Source organism: Xenopus laevis, chromosome 5L, assembly GCF_017654675.1.
Source record: "Xenopus laevis strain J_2021 chromosome 5L, Xenopus_laevis_v10.1, whole genome shotgun sequence".
Classification (NCBI taxonomy): domain Eukaryota; kingdom Metazoa; phylum Chordata; class Amphibia; order Anura; family Pipidae; genus Xenopus; species Xenopus laevis.
The window spans coordinates 44,241,694-44,261,779 of NC_054379.1; the positions used below are offsets into that span (position 1 = coordinate 44,241,694).

Consider the following 20,086-nt stretch of genomic DNA (forward strand, 5'->3'; position numbering starts at 1 on the left):
TACTCAGAGAGTATCACTCAAAGAGTGATTTATCATGCTGTGTAAAATTATCTATGCCGAAAAGTGTTGTAAAATCAATGGAGAATTTATAAGGCTGTATAATTTTTTTTTATGCTGTGCTGTCTGCTCTCTGTATTTTATGCAGTTACTTTATACTGTTTTACTTCTGCAGTTAACTTAATGGGAAAATGAAGGAGGCCAGTAAATTCTCACATAAAAAAAAAAGCAGCAACATGTTTTTTTCATTGGAGAATTTCTGTTTTTCACATAACATTTTACACGGGAATTTTATGCAGAAAACATTTACAACCAAAAATGTATACAGAGCTTGAGAAATGTTGTTTTTTTTTATGGAAATGCCTAGGGATCAGATGGGGTGGAGGTGTATTTGGTCATTTAACAAAGGTAACAGCTAGGCTGGGGGGGGAGCAGGGAGGGGGTCTATGTAGTGTAGAGTTTATATAATTAAGGGTTTGGTTCTCCTTTAAGAGGTAGTTCATCAGAGTTAACATATAGGGGGAAATTCAGTGAAGGGCAAAGTTAGCAAAAATTTGCCACCGTGATGTCATTTCGGGACTTCGCCAATTTACTAACGGGCGCAGGCCTAACTTCGCTAGAGAAGGAGATAGACTCTAGCGCTACTTCGCCCTCTTAATCCAAGCAAAGTTTTTCTCTGGCAAAAGAGTATTACTTCGCAAATTCACTTAGATGCGCCTTTTACTCAACGTTACCTCTTCCGGCAGACTTGCCTTCATCAGCTCAGACCAGGCGAAGTATAATGAAATGTATAGGGCTTCTTCAATTTTTAGTTGAAAATTTTTCCCAAAAAACGCTGGGGTCTTTTACTTTTTCAGGGTGATAGGCTGCAAAAGTCCGTAACTTTTTTTGGGTACCCTGGCTCCCCCCTACATTTGTAACATATGGGACAAAAACTATACACTGGGCTCATGTGTAGGGCAATATAACAACTTTATTTTATTAAGGTTCCCCGGGCTTGTGTAGTGTAATGTATTGGCTGCAACATATACGTCCATTGTACTTTAACTTCCCGCCGTATGCAAATTAGCCAACGCTAGCACAACTTCGCCATCATTCGGCGCCCTGGACTGTATTTTAGTGAATTAGCGTTAGCGCTACATGGGTAAGGTGGGGGCCATACAAAACTCAGGAAGGAATCTTATGTGGGTTCTGCTCGATTACAGTAGAAGTGAATATTGGGGGGCAAGGTTTCATTGGCAGATATGGGTGGGATGTCTGTGAGTTGACCCTACACAAGAAATAAACAATTGAGTTATAACTTATCTTTTTTATTTGTTCAGTACTTTTATATTACAAGAGGATCACAAATTAAAAAAAGCTTCATGTACCAATCAACCGAGAGAATCAGCAAAAATTTACAAATCACACGGGAAGTACCTGAACTGAGGCTCAATCTGCGCTACAACATCTCAGCTTTACAGGACCTTTACATTAACTTCGCAGGGAAACACGTACCACAAATAACCTACGGCTGATCATCCCTTGAAGAGGCCGTATACAAAAAAACGCAGAGAGCAGGATGATTGGCTAGTATGGAACCCCGCAGAAGGAATTCTTATAGGCAAGCATTAAAGGGAAGATCCAGTCAGTGTATCTGCATATGAACTAGACCAAACCTCCTTATAAATAAACATTCATCGGGCAAGGTATATAGAGGTGTGAATGCAGAGTAACACGTTATATGTTGCTAGTGCAAATGTCGTCTACATTTCCCCCCCCCCATCTGCACCTGTTTTTGCTTATTAAAAGGAAAAAAAGAGGTCCAAATAGCTATAGGGATGGCATGTGTACTCTCAATTGCAAGATACAGACTTTGCTACTCTATTCACACCACTCTGAACATTGGCACCGCAGTTAAAAAAGGAAAAACGCTTTGCTTTAAAATAGCTATTAAATGAACCCTCCCTTTAGCAGGATTGTCTGTGGCACAGGAATTCAATTTTCCAAGTAGAGTAGCAAATGTATTTTAGAGGAAGTACACTGGGGGAAACACGAGGCGGGGGGTCATTGTAAGTTACCCTTCCAAACTACAGTATGTACCCACCCCCATCTGGATACTGGTGTCTCAGAATAACACCCAGCAATGTTACTAGCACTGTTACTAACAATGTTACTAGCAGTGTTACTAGCTGTGTTACTAGAAATGATACTCGCAGTGTTACTAACAATGTTACTAGCAGTGTTATTAGCTGTGTTCCTAGCAGTGTTACTAGAAATGATACTAGCAGTGTTACTAACAATGTTACTAGCAGTGTTACTAGAAATGATACTAGCAGTGTTACTAGAAATGATACTAGCAGTGTTACTAGAAATGATACTAGCAGTGTTACTAGCTGTGTGGCTGCTACTTTGCTGCTTTACTGCTCTGCCAGTCACATGCTCTACTGGTTGGCAAATCAGCATTATTTGTGGGTGGTGAGGGCAGAAAAGATAACTGAAGGGTGCCACTGATTGTCTGGCTACATCAGAAGACACAAAGGGTAACTATACCCTCTCCATGCGCTAAAGCAGAACTGAACCTAATATTGCCATCCACCACATACTACTCTTTAGTCTCATTCTGAACATACACTGACCAATATTAGCTACTAACTGGGCCCCCAGAAATGCAGAAATCCAACCGTTGGTGTGTTGGATGTGCTCCGCAACTGTTTGACTTGACCCTGCAACATGGGTGTCTAAATCTGGCAGAGATCTGCTCATATGGGTACCTCGCCAAACAAGTCTATGGCCAACTAAATACTATTGAGAACACCCCCCCCCCCCAGAAGCTCAAGTTCGTATGCAATAAAGAATGTCTAGAACCAAAACCACCCCCCTTATACCTAGAGCCACCCCTAGGGTTTATTGCCTGATTGTCCAATAACCCTCTGTATTTACTCCAATACATTAACAAGCTTTATAATAAGGAGGTCACTTATTTATTTATAAGGATGTTTGGCTCTTGCAGAAGTGAGAAAAAAAAATAAAATAAAAAAGTTCATAAAAATCACTGTATTGCAGCTGCGGATATTAAAACTATCAGTAGTGGGAGAAGACATTATTTGGTATTTCTGCATATGCTGCATTAAAAACAGAGCTGTCAAAAAGACTATAGTTGCCTGGCTGCTATAAACGACAACAACCATCGTTCTTGCTAAGCGTAAATGCAAAGTGGCTGAGGATGCTGCTCACAGCCAAAGATAAAAGGGAGTGTTATCTGTTTTATTTAAAGGGACCTCATGGCTTCATTTAAAGAGACCTCATGGTAAAATACAAGTAGTTCTTGAGGTTAAAGACATCCCAGACCTTTGTATTTCCCAGCCCTTTTGGCTGGAGAAGCTTTTGCTAACAACCCTGCAGGCTATGGAATAGGCCTGTCACCAGATAGTAAAAAGTGCAAGAGAAAATGGATTCCTTCCGCTCGTGGAATTGCTGCACCCAAAAATTCAGTGCCACTGCGTTTGCTTCACTATAAAGATGTTCATGTCTGATGGATAGAGACAAACTGAAGCCAGTGAATGTGGCACACCAAGCGTATGTCCTGACACCAATTTATAAAGATTCCATTTACGTCAAGCTTTACTCTCCTATCACTATTTAATACCTTTAAGGAAATATTTAAAGTGCCAATACTATACTGTGGCCACTTCACCCCCAGAATACAGCTAAACATGGATTCTCCTTGGTTACGTTGCTGTTCAGCAAAAAGAAAATGGAAGCACCCAAGTTGGCCTGAGCCGGTTTTGTGAAGATGATTGCTAGCTGTATTTGCTCACTGCCTATAAATACTGGAGGATGTGCAGTTTAAGGCCTCTCTCTTGGACTTAGATTCAGAATAATGATATTTACTAGATCTGTCCCAAGTGAGGATCAAGATGAAATCTCACATGGACTTCAATAGGTTTCTTTTATATTAAAACTGCATTTTGATGTACTGATTCAATCAAGTGCAAGTGACCTCTACACCCCAAACACATACAGAGCAATACAATTTTATGTCGTGCACAGACAGCAGCAGGTTTCATACCTATGATATATAACTACAGAAAACATGATATTCATGACAGTCCTTCATATAATGCTCTGGAAAAGAAATTAAAAAGAAATTAACCAAAGAAGCGAACAGGCCAAGTACCTAATGGTTGTGACCGAAGAGGAGTGCATTTCTCTGCTCCATCAATGATTGGATGATTATTATTATTATTATACCCTGCCGGCAGGAAGAACTTGATGCTGTTTATTCAGCCAACCTGAGATGTAGTTCAAGCGAATAAATAGTGATGATGCCAGTGGTCTCTTTTCTATCACCGCTGCCAGAGGATCCAATAATTCAAGTCTCTTTGCATTTCATTGATTACAAAGTGCAACATACAAAGCAAGAAGATAATCAGCTCCCATAGATAGCACAGGAATCTCAGGTTACGATTCCCAAAATGCGCTGAAGTTCCCAGCAACCCACGGTGCACTAAATTTGTACATTATCATCACTGTAAACTGCCAAAAAGGCCACTTCCCTTCTTCTTCTTCCTTGCACTTTTTGTTTTTATTTCAGTTTGTGTTGCCAAAATGCCCCTCCAAGGAGGAAAACGTAATGAAATACCACATTGGGTCAAGTCATTCATATTTGGTTGCAGTAGCTTTGTCTGTTCCAACAATATTTTCTTAGGCACAAAGAGTAATGGGGAGTGAGAGAACACACAGGTGCTACACATTCAGCATGTCTTCATCGCTGTCATCGTGGAATGAAAGGATGTTAGGCTTCTCTTTTTTATGGTGACCAGACTTGGCTTTCATTGGGTTTTCTCGTGCTCCGTTTTGTACGCCCATTAATTTCTCGTCAATTGCGGAACTGTAGCCTCTTTGTGCCTGACTTGCATTCCTCTCTTTGCTCCTTGCAGCCTGAATTCTGACTTCTGGCACAGTTAAGACTTCATCCTCACTGTCCAGGTCATCCACATGAAGTGAGGTGAAGGTCCCGGGCTTTACAGACTTAATGTGACCATTCTCTTGACGTGGTTTTGCATTATTGCCTGTGGACACCTCTTCCATTAGCCACTCGTTCTCATTGTCATCTGCTTCTTCTTCGGTGTTGATCTGATGATTATATAGGAGAGGGGGGGGGACAGATTAAACACAGAAGTTAGCACAATGGTTTTCAACCTTTCTCCCTAAGGTCTCATACAAGTCAACCCAGGGTTGGACTGGGTCAGTGGGGCACAGGGGAAAAAAACCTGACCCAGGACCATTGCCCTCCCTGCTGGCCCTGATCTACAGGATCACTTGTGTGCTGCTTTCCAGATCCGACACGGAGTACTTAAGTGTGCTAATCACTTCTCCCGTCTGTTCCCAAATGTAATTGGAGGGATGTGGCTGATGGAAAGCAGCAACGCTGAGCAGGCTGTCCAGTCCTGCTATGCTTTCTGGGGCATTATACATGGAATTGCCACTGTGTAATCCTGCTATGAGTTCTTTGGGTGTTTATTGATGAAATTGCCACTGTGCCACTGGGGTATTATACATGGAATTGCCACTGTGTCATCCAGCTATGAGTTCCAGGGTTATATATACATGGAAGGGCCAATGTGCAATCTTGCTACAAGTTCTGGGGGTATTATACATGGAATTTCCTGTGTCTCAACCCCCACTGCTGTCTGAAATCTGCAGGGCAGGAGAGAGGAGGTATGCAACAGGGTGTTGTGGGTGTGAGTTTGTGAAGGGGTTGAGGGTGGTGGGCCCTTAGGGTGGCAGACCCTATTTTGTTAGTTTTACAAATTTTGTTGGGCAGCATCTCAGTTTTCTATACATGCACAGCATCACACGGAAACTGGTTATTTACAACAGGGGAGAACAGGGAGTTCTCCTGCTGTGTGCTAATCTATCTGCCCTTAGGTGGCACAACAGCGTTTGTGGCTAGACCCTGGGGTGTTACAAGAGCGAGCTGAGCCCCCCTCCCCCCAGAAAAAAATTCTGAGAACCCAGCACACACAGACGCTTCTGCTCACACCTTTCTGAATTCCCCTGAAAGCTAAAGAGGACCGCGTGAGCAGGTCTGCTTTCTCTATAGTTACGCCACTGGCTAGACCTTCTAAAGTCATAAACATATTCCATAGTTTTTGTGTCCCTAGCACCAACAGCATGTTATTTCAAAAGGGTACGAGGAATGGTCAGCTGGCTATCAGCGGTTCAAACTGTTTTATCTGGTTCAAATTATTATGTGAAATTAAAGGGATGGTTCAACTTTAAGTTAACTTTTAGTATGCCAATAAGCAACTTTTCAATTGGTCTTTATTAATTTTTTTTATATATATATATTTTTTTTTAATTATTTGCCTTTTTCTTTATAGCTTCCAGATGGGGGTCACTGATCCCATCTAAAAAGCAAATGTTCTGTAAGGCTACAAATGTATTGTTATTGTGACTTATTACATTGTATTACTCGCATTGCTATTCAGACATTCCCCTAATTATATTTCAGTCTCTTATTTAAATCATTATATGGTTGCTAGGGTAATTTGGACCTCAGCAATCACATTGAAATTTAAATTTCAAACTGGAGAGCTGCTGAATAAAAAACTAAATAACTTCACAAATAAAAACCAACTGGAAATTGTCTCAGAATATCATTCTCTACATCATACTAAAAGATAACTCAAAGGTGAACAACCCCTTAATTGTATTGTTGAACTGTTATAATCTGGGTCTTTCCTTGCCCTGTCCTTTTCAAACTCAACCCCACTCCCACTCACCAATGTCTTTTTATGTGTGTTAAGTAAAAACATTTTTTAACATGATTATTCTCTCTGTGGTTATTACCTTGGTATATTTGTAGGATACAGCAGAACTTCTTCTACAGCAGTTGGTTATCTTGAACATCACACTTTCCCTGCGAAAAAATTGAAACAGCTGAATAAAACAGACGTCAGACATACAGGGGCTTTTGAATGATATCTTCCAAGAAATAACATTATCATGGGCCCCAATCCTCCTATTAAACTGACCCGTTGTACAAAAACTTCTAGCCCAAACCTATTAATGCATGAGAGTCATTTATGTTACCCCGGGTGCAAGGAGCACTTTGCAGCCTGGGGTAAGCTGCTATCTGCTCCTTATTCCAGAATGAAAAACCATAGAAAAAGCTGTACATGTATGGGATCCCTTATCCGGAAACCCGTTATGCAGAAAGCTCCGAATTACGGAAAGGAAGCCTCCCATAGACTCCATTATAATCAAATAATCCAAATCTTAAAAATGATTCCCTTTTTCTCTATAATAATTATACTTTATCCAAATTATGATATAATTAATCCTTATAGGAAGCAAAACCAGCCTATTGGGTTTATTTAATGTTTCCATGATTTTTCTAGTAGACTTAAGGTATGAAGATCCAAATAACAGAAAGATCCATTATCCGAAGAAAACCCCAGGTCCCGAGCATTCTGGATAACAGATCCCATACATATACCAGGAGGCAACGATGTTCCCTGTCCATATCATCTACCATAAGGGAGGAAGAACGGACGCCTTCCACCACTCCCTAATAACAATATAGTACTAACTAATGCAGGCAGTGCTGTATCCTAGGGGTGAGCCATTTTGGAGCGCAGACCTACAGCTAATCAAGTAAGGCAGAATGCAGATTGCAAAGAAAACAGCCAAATGCAGACTTTATTTCTAAAACTGCACAGCGTGTTCTGTTTGATTAACAACCCCTATTACATTAATAAAGTCAACAGACTCCATTTTAGCAATAGATAACATTTGCCTGGATGAATCCAGGACAAAAAAAATATATCTTGAAGCCCTGTTTTCTTTGCATACCCAAAACAATAAAGACTTTTTGCCAATATAGAGGGAATCCAAACTGCACAGGGCAGACAAGCAGAAAAGCAGTATAAGTCACTGCTCACATATGAAGAATACTTTGCATTGCTGAGGGTAAAGATGCCTCTCTTATATAAAGGGACAACCGCTTGTTCTTCAGTCTGAAAGCTTTATCACAATAAATTTAAGCCTCAACGGTTTCAGGTTTCCTGAACAAGATCCCTTCTTGTATAATGGTGACTTACCTTACTTAGCACTGTGTCAAAAATCAAACATGCCCGAAAATTAAGTGGTTCAGATATTACTGAGCTGACTGTCTTCTTACCATCGCCCTGGGTCTCTGTGGTCATGTTTCCTGTCTTGTGACCAGATGTATTTCACAAACTGGCTCCTTTTTTTTTTTTTTTTATAAACGGGAAGGAAGTAGTTCCGCTTTCACCATCTCAGAGCACTTAATGTACATTTTCAAGCTGTGACGATGATGTAGAATTGCAATAAACTATAGCAATTTTCAGACCGATAAAGATAAACGGAAGCAGTGGAGTCTTTCTGCCGACACACTTACCTTCTTTCTTTCTTGTACAGCAAAAGCACCCCCAGGCATATAACAAGAACCACCAGCAGTATGCTGAGAATAGCACCTACAGCTTGGCTCCGGCCAGACAGGCCTTGGTAGTTCTGCTCGTTGCCGCCATCGTCACTGCCTGGATTCCCACTAGGCCTACAAGAGATAAAATGTTAGGAAATTTTAGTCCGGTTCAGTATGACAGACTGAACCTTTCTGAACTTTGTTATTAAAAACATATGCATTAATAATGGCCACAAAACCATTACTGTTTAAACACAATAGTGCTTGTACTATTTATATATAATTAGTATGATGCTCTCTAGTGAAAACTGCACTTATTGCTGCAGGTTCAGCGCCCTTATTTGCAAAGGAACCATGTCCTTTATGTGTGCCATGAGCCTAGCTGAGTGTACAAGAGCAAGGCACCCTGTTAATGTGCCACCCACACAACTTGTACCCAAATCTGCACTATTCGCTTCCTGACAGAAATATCTGTACAGCCAGGATCAGACACATGGATTTGCAGGCACCATTTCACTGAAATCCTAGGAAACAAGGTTTTTGCACTTTGCTGATCTTTGTAAATGAGCCCATATATTTAACAGAAACACCAATGTCCAACAATTATTAAAGGACGCTTTCTGCCTTCAGAAAAGCATGTAAACGTTCGGATGACAGACATTTGTAAATATTTAGTTCAAATATATGAATTGGCTGTGCCAAACCCAGGGTCGGACTGGGGGGCCCGGGGCCCACCGGGACTGCTGTCCAGGGGCCCCCTGCACCCCTACTAAAATGCGTCGGGCCAGCAACACCGCCGCTTGGCGCGCATGCGCAAGAGCGCCGTTCGGCGCGCATGCGCAACAGCGCCGTTTGGCGCGCATGCGCAACCGCGCCGTTCGGCGTGAATGCGCTGGCGGCGCTGCGCATCGCCAGAAAAAATTTTTTTTCCCATGATTCGAAATATATAGAGAAGGGTTCTGGCCCGGCGGGGGCCCACGAGGGTCGGGGCCCACCGGGTTTTTTCCCGGTTTCCCGCCGGGCCAGTCCGACACTGGCCAAACCTAATTTCCATAGTGCAAATAAAAAACAGAAAACAGATTCTCACCATCATTCATAAGGCAGAAAATGCAGTGACACACTATAAAAGGCAAACGTGCTCCCAGTACTGAAATCGAACAGTTCTCCACCTGTACACACAAAGATACAAGTTCTGCTCCTCTACAAGAGCCTACGGCTAGGACCACACAGGCAGAGCTGTGGAGCCTGAAGCAATTTTGGGTATCTGGAGTCATAGTAACATAGTAAGTTAGGTTGAAAAAAAAGACACACGTCCAGCAAGTTCAACTTTTTAACTTTTTTTAACCTGCCTAACTGCCAGTTGATCCAGAGGAAGGCAAAAAAAAAAAGGAGGGGGGAAAAAATCCTTCCTGACTCCAAAGCATCAATTGGATTAGTCCCTGGACCAACTTGGACTGTGAGCTATTTCCCATAACCCTGTATTCCCTCACTTGCTAAAAAGCCATCCAACCCCTTCTTAAAGCTATCTAATGTATCAGCCTGTACAACTGATTCAGGGAGAGAATTCCACATCTTCATAGCTCTCACTGTAAAAAAACCACTTCCGAATATTTAGGCGGAACCTCTTTTCTTCTAAACGGAATGGATGACCTCATGTCAGAGTCACCAAAAATGTACTTTAAATAGAAGCACTGAAAATAATCAAATCAGATTTAAGAGCTTCTATGAAGGAGGATATGGCAGAAGCAATTCTGTTTCCAAGAACAATACTTTAGTTTATTTTGATTGTATTTAACAGCTAATAAGCTACAGCTATATGCTAGGTTCAATTAATATATAAGTTGTTTTAGGTTTCCCAGTTGTTTTTGCTTTATGTAGTTTAACTTTGATTTTGGTTAAAAATTAGCAAAATATGTGGTTTATATTTGGAGCTTTGGCAGTGATAAAATGCCTTGTATGTTATGTACTTACCTTCTTTCAATCATCTAAAAAATACATTGATATATTAAAGGAACAGTAACACCAAAAAATTAAAGCAATTTAAAGTAATTAACATATAATATACGGTTAGCATGCACTGGTAAAAGAGTTGTGTTTGCTTCAGAAACACTACTATAGTTTATATAAATAAGCTGCTGTGTAGCCATGGGGGCAGCCATTCAAGCTGGAAAAAGGCACAGTTTACATAGCACATAACAGACAAGTCCTGTCCAATACAATGATGTTTTATCTGTTATGTACTATGTAACCTGTGCCTTTGCTCCCTTTTCCAGGTTGAATGGCTGCTCCCATGGCTGTACAGCAGCTTGTTTATATAAACCATAGTAGTCTTTCTGAAGCAAACACACCAGTTTTACCAGTGCAGAGTAACAGTACTTTATAGTTTAATGACTTTGATACACTTTCAGTTTTTGGTGTTACTGTTCCTTTAAAAACAGAGGAGTTGGATGTACCATAAATTGAGGCGTCGGAGTTGAAGGATTTATGTACCAACTCCACAGCCCTTCACATGGGGAAGATTTCAGCCCCTACCGTGAGCATTATCCTCCTCCTTCTTTTGCATGACTGATCTTGTTGCGAAAAGCAAAATTGGCATTTGTTTGCCGAAAATTCGCCAAGTGTGTGTGAAACACAAGGGTTCCGGACAAGAAAGGAGGATGGTACTGCTTACGGTAGGGGCTGAAATTGGCCTGCAAATTTCAACAGGCTGATTTCGGCCCTCTGTGGCCCTAGCCTAATAAAGAAGGCCTCTGATGAAGTGTCAGAGAGAGGCACAAAATGCGTCAGGTGACTAGACACGTCATGGTTTAGTTAAAGGGCTCTAGGATGATACCCGTTTATGTTTTTAAGGATACTTGGCAATAAAGACTTTTTTATTCAAACGCTACCCGTGGTTGTTAAAGGCTCCCGTCTATCTATTATAATAAAGAAGGCTTGCATTATAAGTGCAGAACAGGGACACTGAAACAATTTTATTTTTCACTTGATCTCACCTTTATGGTTCTGCAGAGCAGTTTTGAAGGGGAAGAGAAATCAGTAAATGAAATGACCATCCCCAGTAGCTCTACAGAGGTTTGCTCATTAACTACTTTTAAAATAATTCCCCCATATAGGAGGGGTGGGGGTATTGAGTGTAAAAAAAACAAAAACAAAATGCTGATCCAACATTTTACATTGACATGTTGAGTAAACGGCTCGGTTTCCCTAATAGGCTCATAATTTCTGAGCTGTAAAATAATCAATAGATGAAACACAACTCACGTGGAACACATGACTATATCAGCATTGCATATGCACCGCTGTGGTTAAGTACAACGTATGGCAGAACTTACACCAAAGGGCAGACAGCAGAAGTATACCAGGTAAACAGGTATTGACAATCGGTTGTTTCGTGGAAGAATTCCGGCCTTCCCTCCCCGACAATCTGACTGCAGTAGAACAAGATGGTGGCCGTAGTATTTTTTGATTTATCTTTGCCGCACTGAGAGTCAGAAGTAAACACGGCGTCCAAATCATCATCTGAAACACATATAAGGATTGACTTTGGCATTAAAAGGCAGTGACGATTTAGCAACTCTAAATACTAAGAAAGATCAGGATTTTTTCATTGTAAAAAAATAAGAAGATAAGAAACCTTACCATTAATGTAATACTTGACATTTTTAACAGAACCAACTGCTCTGGTGAAATCCCCTTTCAGCTTTATTTGACATACACTGGCATCTTTACATTTCTGGTACTGGGAATCTGCTTTGCCAGATAATTGGATTTCATAGACATACTGGTCTTGTCCATTTGATCGGATATCACCACTTGCATTATATGATCTGGAAACAGGAAAAGAATGTGTGCAATGTATATTCATCTTCAGCTCTTATTTGGACTACATTTAGCTCCTTTCCAAAAGAACTACACGGGGAGAGGTGACTGCATTGCTGGATACAGTATCCATGCGCGACGCAGAACAACACATATCTAGTCATTATCAGCATTGCTGCAATCATCTAACAAACCAGGGAGTCAGGAGATCAAATTATTTAACATGTCGGCCATAGATAAAATTTATAGTCTCCAAAAACACACAGACAGGTTTACTGGCTCCTGATAAAATTAACTTTACTGTAAATGAATGTGATAGGGACCTTAGACTGCAAGATCACCTGGAGCAGGGACTGATGTAAGTAATATACATTTAGTGCTGTGGGAATATGTCAGCTCTATACAGATAACATAATAGCTAAAGGGAAAGAAAACAGACATGGCATAAAATAAGGAATAATGACATAATAATAAGGATTACATGCAACTGGACAGAATTGACTTACTTGAAATAAATATCAGTTAAATTGACATTAACACCATCATCAAGGCTTAATATGCCATTTTTCATTTCCACGGGTTTTGGAATATTGCCACAAGCTGCTCGAGTGTTCCATATAAAGTGATATTCACACAGGCTGGTATCGTATCTGCAATACAAAAACCCAAAACTTATTATTCCCAACATATGAACAGGTGTAAGCAACCATGCCTGAAACCCAATTCTCCCTGATGGTAGGTAGGGTATGCATGTAAATAAAGGGGGCCCAGCACACACCAAGATTAAGGGGCAGATTTACATAGGGTCGAATATCGAGGGTTAATTAACATATATATACATATATATATATGATATGATATATCGCAAATTGTTTGATCGAATGAAAAATAGATTAGAAGTATTTTAATCCATCAATCGAACGATCTTTCTTCAACCAAAAAAACATTAGAAAGCCTATGTGGACCTTCCCCATGGGCTAACATTGCACTTCAGTAGGTTTTAGGTGGCGAAGTAGGGGGTCGACTTTCTTTTAAAGAGACAGTACTTCGACTATCGAATAGACGAACAATTTTTAGTTGGAATCGTTCAATTCCAAGTCGTAGTCGAAGGTCGAAGTAGCCAATTCGATGGTCGAAGTAGCCAAAAAAATCATTCGAAATTCAACGTTTTTTTTTATTCTATTCCTTCACTCAAGCTAAGTAAATGGGCCCCTCAGTGTTGTGCTGGATTTATTGTGCCATACCAAATCCTTGGTAGGACATTCAACAAGCAACTAAACGGCAGGAAAGTAAAAGAAGAATATACAAGGGGGCCTTTCACAGTTGTCTCATGCATTAATACCATTCTCATTTTTAACAGCTTATATAATAAACGTGAGGCAAACATATTATTTGAATCTCAATCTAAGCATGCGGATCAAGAGGAATAAATAAAAGCAACCATTATATCATTGATGCGAATTCCCAGGCTAAAGTACTTTAATAATAGTCTATGTGGAAATTACACAGGAGCTTTTATTTACTGTAAAAATGAAAAACTAGGCGCTAAGGGCCTTTACAGATGGGACACTTAGGGGCTCATTAATTAAGGATCGAGTTGCGTTTTCCACGAAAATTCGAGTTTTCATGGTTTTTTTTTTTTGATAGGGTTAAAAAAAAAACAGGTTGAGTTTTTTTTCAAGATTAATTATACCCCGACCCTGGATATAGCGTGAATCCGAAAATACACCATCTAAAACCTGTCGAGGTCATGTAGGAGTGAAATGCAGAGGTCCCTTGAACCATTTGAAGATGTTAATAGCATTCATGATGGGTTTTGTTTTTTTTTGGAGGGGTTTGCCTGAAAACTCCATCAGTACGAGCGATTTGAAACATTTTTTTTCCTGTAAAACTCGACTTGCTAATTTGATTTTTTTTTCCAATCAAGTTTTTTCTTAAATTAGAGAATTTTGGAGTTATGAGTTTTATTTGTGGTATAAAAAACTATTAAAATTTGACCTTTGATAAATAACCCCCTTAGTCAACCATGAGAAATATCTGTTCCCACATGTAGCAAAGCTCTTGAAAATACCTGCCCCTCTGGATTCATTGGAATCTCTGGATGTGGAGGGGCGGATATTTTAAGGAGACTTTGACCTAAAGGAGATTTATAGTGGGCAACCATGCATCCCATCTGTCATGGCCCTAAAAGAAATGGAATTATATCAGATTGTTCATGTTGAGGCCCACTGGCAGGATTGTTGTGGGCCCAGCTGTCCCAAAAGCGCAATTAAGCTCTTAATTAATAATTTATTCTGGTGTTTTTGGTTATATAATGAACAATAAACCTCCCTATTTTAAAATATAAGGATTTTACAAGTCACAGAGTAATTCCATGACCATACAAAGGCAGAAGACCAAGTGCTTTTATACAGGTCACTAAACTCCATGGTGACGTCTAATGTCCTCATATTTTACAACAGGGGTATGTTCTCATTAAACACGTTTTAGTGAGTCATGTGACAAATATTACACCCCTGAACACTGACCTAACTAATGATGACCACTAAACTCCGTTCTTGAAAAATATAATTTCAGGATATTCAGAGCTCCTGATATTGCGTATATGGCTCTTGTTATATTATAATCTATTTCATGTGAAAAACAATCCGTGCTATATTAAGATACAGATAAGGCAGAAAAAAAATAAAAATTATTGGCAACAAGATATATATGTAAAACCATCCATGTTCTTTGTTATGCCTCACTTACCTATCAAGAGTTGGTACACCCACTGTAGTAAAACATTTCAGCTCAATGGTGGTGGAAAACTTTCTGTTGTTTGCACAGGTATCCCCGTTGGAATATTTCACGAACACAGAATTCTCTAATGCACAAAAGTGAAATGCAGTTTAGTGTATCGAGTTTATCTTATAGGGTAGGACTACACAGACGTATTCTGCGCGATCTGACGCGCTGCGACAAAATGCCAGCATTAAATCATATGCGAACGAAATAAGGTAAGAGATAGAAATGTCAGATGAAGTTGCAGCGTTGATCCGACGTGACACGAATGTCGGATGCAGACGCAGCGTCTGCATACGACAGTCATGTCGAGTCGGATCAATGCTGCGACTTCATCCCACAATGCATTCGCTTACCTTATTTCTATAGCATGCGATTTGACGCCGGCGGTTTGTCGCAGCGTGTCGGATCGCGCCAAAAACGCCCATGTAGTCCTACCCTTAATGGATTGGAACCATTACAAAATGCAGGGGAGGAGAGTGAAATTTGTATTTGGGGAGACTTCTAATATATAGCTTTCCTTGGGTCAGCTCTACAATTATTTGTTGCAGGATTTGTGGCAAGGCCACATAGGCCCGGGCCTAGGACGGCAAAATCTGAGGGGCGGCATGCTTTCTGAGGACTGGTGCTCCTGCACTTGCTCGTGTGTGCTCGGGAAGAGAGGGTAGTGTGGGCACTAGGACTGTGCAAACCGAGGGGCGCAAGACCGCGCAAAATAGGGACGTGGCCTAGGGGCGGCAGACAAGGAAATCCAGCCCTAAGTGCATTATGTCTGATTCTGAGCTTTAAGAAGAAGCCAGTGGCATTTTTTTACTGTACAAGCTTATTGAGGCTAATGGTAAATGGGACAGTTTCTCCATTAATTGAGAAGGAGTATAGGCTGTTTTGCCTGTTTACACACTTGGTAAAATTCAGGCCAGTAGCAGCAGTGCCATTAGCCCATGGGCAGGCCCGGACTGGCAAATGCCAGAGAGGCTGCTGTATGGTTCAATAGAAAGTTACCATATAGTGGGCTGGTAGGGGGCTGTTTGGGCTGGTAGAGGGCTGTTTGGGCCTCTGTGTTCTTGGAATGGCAGGGCCTATTTTGACTCCCAGTCCAGGCCTGCCCATGGGGCACTATCCTTTCAGGCAGCTGAATCCTACAGCAGAGGTGTCAGATAGCTGCTATCTGGTTAGCTACCCATTGTTCTGTTGATGGGTTGGGGAAAGGGAAGGCAACTTGCAGTGCAGCAAAGAGTGACTGAAGCACATGTCACATGACTGGGGCGCTTGGGAAACTGACAATACTGTGGGGGTCATTTATCAACACTGGGCAAATTTGCCCATGGGCAGTTACCCATGGCAACCAATCAAATTGCTGCATTCATTGTTCTACTTGCAGTTGGCTTTAAAAAGCTAATCACCGGTTGGTTGCTATAGGTAACTGCCCATGGGCAAATTTGCCCTATGTTGATAAATGAGCCCCAGTATGTCTAGCTCCATGCCAAATTTCAAAATTAAATATAAAAATATCACTGGAGCAGCACTATGAAGCAATGCATTTTGGACAGTATCCTTTAAATATAGATGTTCAGGACTGCGCACTGCAAACTACAACAATGAGTGTCGTGTTTAGTTCACCAACATTAATTTGCCACCCGTATACATACCTTTCACAGTAACAGTCTGTGTATGAACTTGACCCAAGTTGTGAACATTTCCATTAGAGCTTTTAATGCAAACACTGGTGCTGTCGGAACATCCCGGAGGCCCCTGGTGTACACTCTGGCACAGGTTTAAGTAGTAACTACAAAAAACAGGAATAGAAGCACATCAGAATAGCTTTCATCCTACCTGTTACCATCATAAGCTGACATGGGAAGCCAAGACCAGCCATGCAAAGGTTACTTACGAGCTGCCTCCATGAACAAAGCTCCAGGATCCTGTCATGGAGGAAAGCATCCTGAGGTCATACGTCTTGTGATGTTGTACAAACTTGCAATCCAGTTTTCTTGGCAGACAGACCAGTTTAGTTTTCCATTCAAATGTAGCAGAGCAGCCTCTAGTTTCACTAAATAACACTGGACTCCCTATTCCCGCCTGCTCGTCACATTTGAATAAAATGGTGGATTCTCTTTTTGATTTATCTGAAACAAAAGAAAAGAAAATATTAACACACTTTTAAAGGATACACAAAAGCTATTCATGTAAAAATGCTTACTTCACTCTTCTAAGCACTTGCAATTTACATAAAAATATTTTTTGCTACTTCAAGTAAGGTAACATAATGGCAAGGTCAGAAATGGGTGGTTCACCTTAAAATTTACTTTTAGTATAATGTATATATGGATTTGCATTTATTTAGTTGCCTTTATCCTAGCAAACGGGCGGCAGCTGGAAAGAGAGGATAGAAAATGAAGAGAGAAAGTGATAGAAGTAACAATAAGGGTCAGGGCACACAGGCCTTCCCGCCGGCTAAAATGTAAATCGCCGGTGGGATGGCATTTGGAACGGTTCGTTTTCCGAAGTCGCCCCACAAGGAAACTTTGGGCGACTGCGGAAAACGAATCACTCAGAGTGCCATTTCGCCTGCGATTTTAGTCGGCAGGAAGGCAGTTTGGGGAGATAAGTCACCCGAAGAAGAGGAGATTTGTCGTCAGGCGACTAATCTCCCTGTGTCCCCTGACATGGAGCTACTAGTAGCAGCTTCTTTTTGCGGCTACAAAATAGCCTACCATAGACAATACTGAAAAATGCCTCTGCTAAAACACATGTAGTGTTTAAGTTAAGCCAATTATCACTATTGTCTATTTTGTAACCAAGGCAAGTAGGTGCCACTAGTAGCTCTGTGTGTCTTCCAACTCTAGCCTCAGAGGGCAACAGTTTTTAGGGTAAGGGGACACGGGCAGATTTGGGGTAGATTAGTCGCCCCAGTGACAAATCGCCTGTTCCTAGGGGTGATAATCTCCCCAAACTGCCTTCTTCTACCTTCCCGCCGGCTATAACGAAAAAAATCGCCAGTGGATGGCACCCGCGGCACTTCGTTTTCCGAAGTAGCACAAAGTTGCCTCACGAGGAAACTTCAGGCGACTTCGTAAACGAAACGCTGCGAGTGCCATCCCGCTGGAGTTTTTTAATTCTAGCCAGCGTGAAGGTAGGGGAAGGCAGTTTGGGGAGATTGTCACCCCGAAGAAGAGGCGACGAATCTTCCCGATTCTGCCCGTATGCCCTTACCCTTAGGGTGGAGGGTCAGTGATCCCCGTCATTCAGATAGCATTTTCAAATGCTATCTGGATGGATAGATAGAGATAGATAGATAGATAGATAGATAGATAGATATAAAATATAATGAATAAAAGTTATAAACATATTAAATGTGTGTACATTTGAATACATACATTAAACGGGACCTGTCATCTTAAGAAATAATTCCAAATCATATTTTATGGTGTTAGTCAAGAAAAATAAACGTTACTTACACTATATAAAATATTTATAGCTTGTTTTTTTAGTCTCAGAATCACATTAAGCAGGCAGGCGCCATTTTGTGGACACTGTTATTAAGGCAAGGTTTACATTATGCCAAAATCTTGTGCCCGTGCATGTGCCCATGCACGGACTACACATATAGATGGTGGGGAAGGAGGGGGAATGTGGGGAGTGCAGGATGGAAAGTGAAAGTAAGTGCCTGTTCTGCCTCTATGGCATAGAGGAGGGGCAGGCAATATATGACTGACAGCCAGTTTTAATGAGGAAAAACTATTTGGATTTCATGTGTAATTTGAAAATGACTTATTATACAGCTTTTTAGGTTTGGGTGACAGGTCCCCTTTAAACAAATTTTATATTATGCAATGCCTGCTAACCTACTTGGTAGGATACATCATACTGTCTAATTCCTATTATAAGCCCTGTAAGAGAAGACATGTACCTGGGCACACATCTCCATCAGCATACTGGACTACCAGTGTCTCATCTTCATGGAGATAATTCATTTTCATTTTCATGGCACTGCCAAAAGAAATTGCACTGCTTCCAGACCCACTGCACACAGCTCCATTGCATTTACCACCTGGTACACTTGCTGCTGCGCACACTCCTATATAATAGGGCTTAGCATCAGGGGTCTGTAGAGGAGAAATGTAACATTAGATGCACTGTATGCATTTCATCAGGGTCCATCATTCAAACATCACATACCAGTTTCCCAGCAATGACAATGATTATGCATTATCGACACGGGAACATATATATAAAAATGCTCCGATGTTTCATTGGTTCACTGAGCAAGTTTCCTTGATGTTGCTTCTACCCTGTGTGGGAAGGTTAGCTTTTATAATGGTAGGCAAGCGGGTCTCTTATGCAGAGAAGGGAGAGGGATATGCAAAATGCAGAAAATTTAACTTTGCCTTGAATTGTTCAACAACATAAACACATAAAAACACGATGTTTGTCTTCTTATGGCAATCTGGCATCAAAAATATGAGTCTCTCACACATGAGACTGTAGACTACCCAAGAGCCTCTCCCAGACTGTGGACCACCACACAGTTAACCCCCGGTTACTCACAGTTCAAAGATAACTTCAGCCAGGCCACACAGCCTATGTCCATGTCAGATTCACTGCTGCACTTTCTCCAAAAGCCTCTCCTCAACAGTCACAGGTCCGTAGCACTCACTTTCTCTCTCAAGCTTAGGCTTAGGCACTCTCTATGTCTTTCACTGTCACACACTCTGTGTCTCAGGCTCCATGGGCCACTTGTCCTCGCTCGGGATTCCTTTCCCACACTAGGAAGAACAAGGTCCGTGTCTCTCCTCCAAACACACAGGAGAGACAGCCAGGGAAGAGCCCATAGGTTTGGGATCACATCCCTTTTACCTGCAGTAGCAGCATTGCTCTTAGCTGCCACCTAATTACTTGACTGGGAGGGAATTAATATTCCTATAATACACAAAAGCTCTGAATATCTTGTAAATTATATCCTTATAAACGGTGAGTAGTGATGTCATCAGTTATAAACGGTGAGTAGTGATGTAATTTCTGTCACATGACTCACTAAAATTTGTGTATTAT

General features: G+C 41.1%; 1 protein-coding gene across 1 annotated transcript in view; it reads right to left on the reverse strand.

Moving 5' to 3' along the window:
- Positions 1-1,291: 1,291 nt before the first annotated feature.
- The window catches only part of igf2r.L (insulin like growth factor 2 receptor L homeolog), a 90,442-nt gene continuing 71,647 nt past the window's right edge, over positions 1,292-20,086 (reverse strand). The window contains exons 38-47 of the mRNA XM_018262972.2: positions 18,945-19,140; positions 16,926-17,160; positions 16,684-16,820; positions 15,002-15,116; positions 12,757-12,900; positions 12,071-12,258; positions 11,764-11,950; positions 8,408-8,563; positions 6,835-6,904; positions 1,292-5,115 (exon numbers count right to left, since the gene is read on the reverse strand). Of these exons, the coding sequence (XP_018118461.1) occupies positions 4,726-5,115; positions 6,835-6,904; positions 8,408-8,563; positions 11,764-11,950; positions 12,071-12,258; positions 12,757-12,900; positions 15,002-15,116; positions 16,684-16,820; positions 16,926-17,160; positions 18,945-19,140 (1,818 nt within the window). The 3' untranslated portion in view covers positions 1,292-4,725. The remainder of the gene's footprint in view (positions 5,116-6,834; positions 6,905-8,407; positions 8,564-11,763; positions 11,951-12,070; positions 12,259-12,756; positions 12,901-15,001; positions 15,117-16,683; positions 16,821-16,925; positions 17,161-18,944; positions 19,141-20,086) is intronic.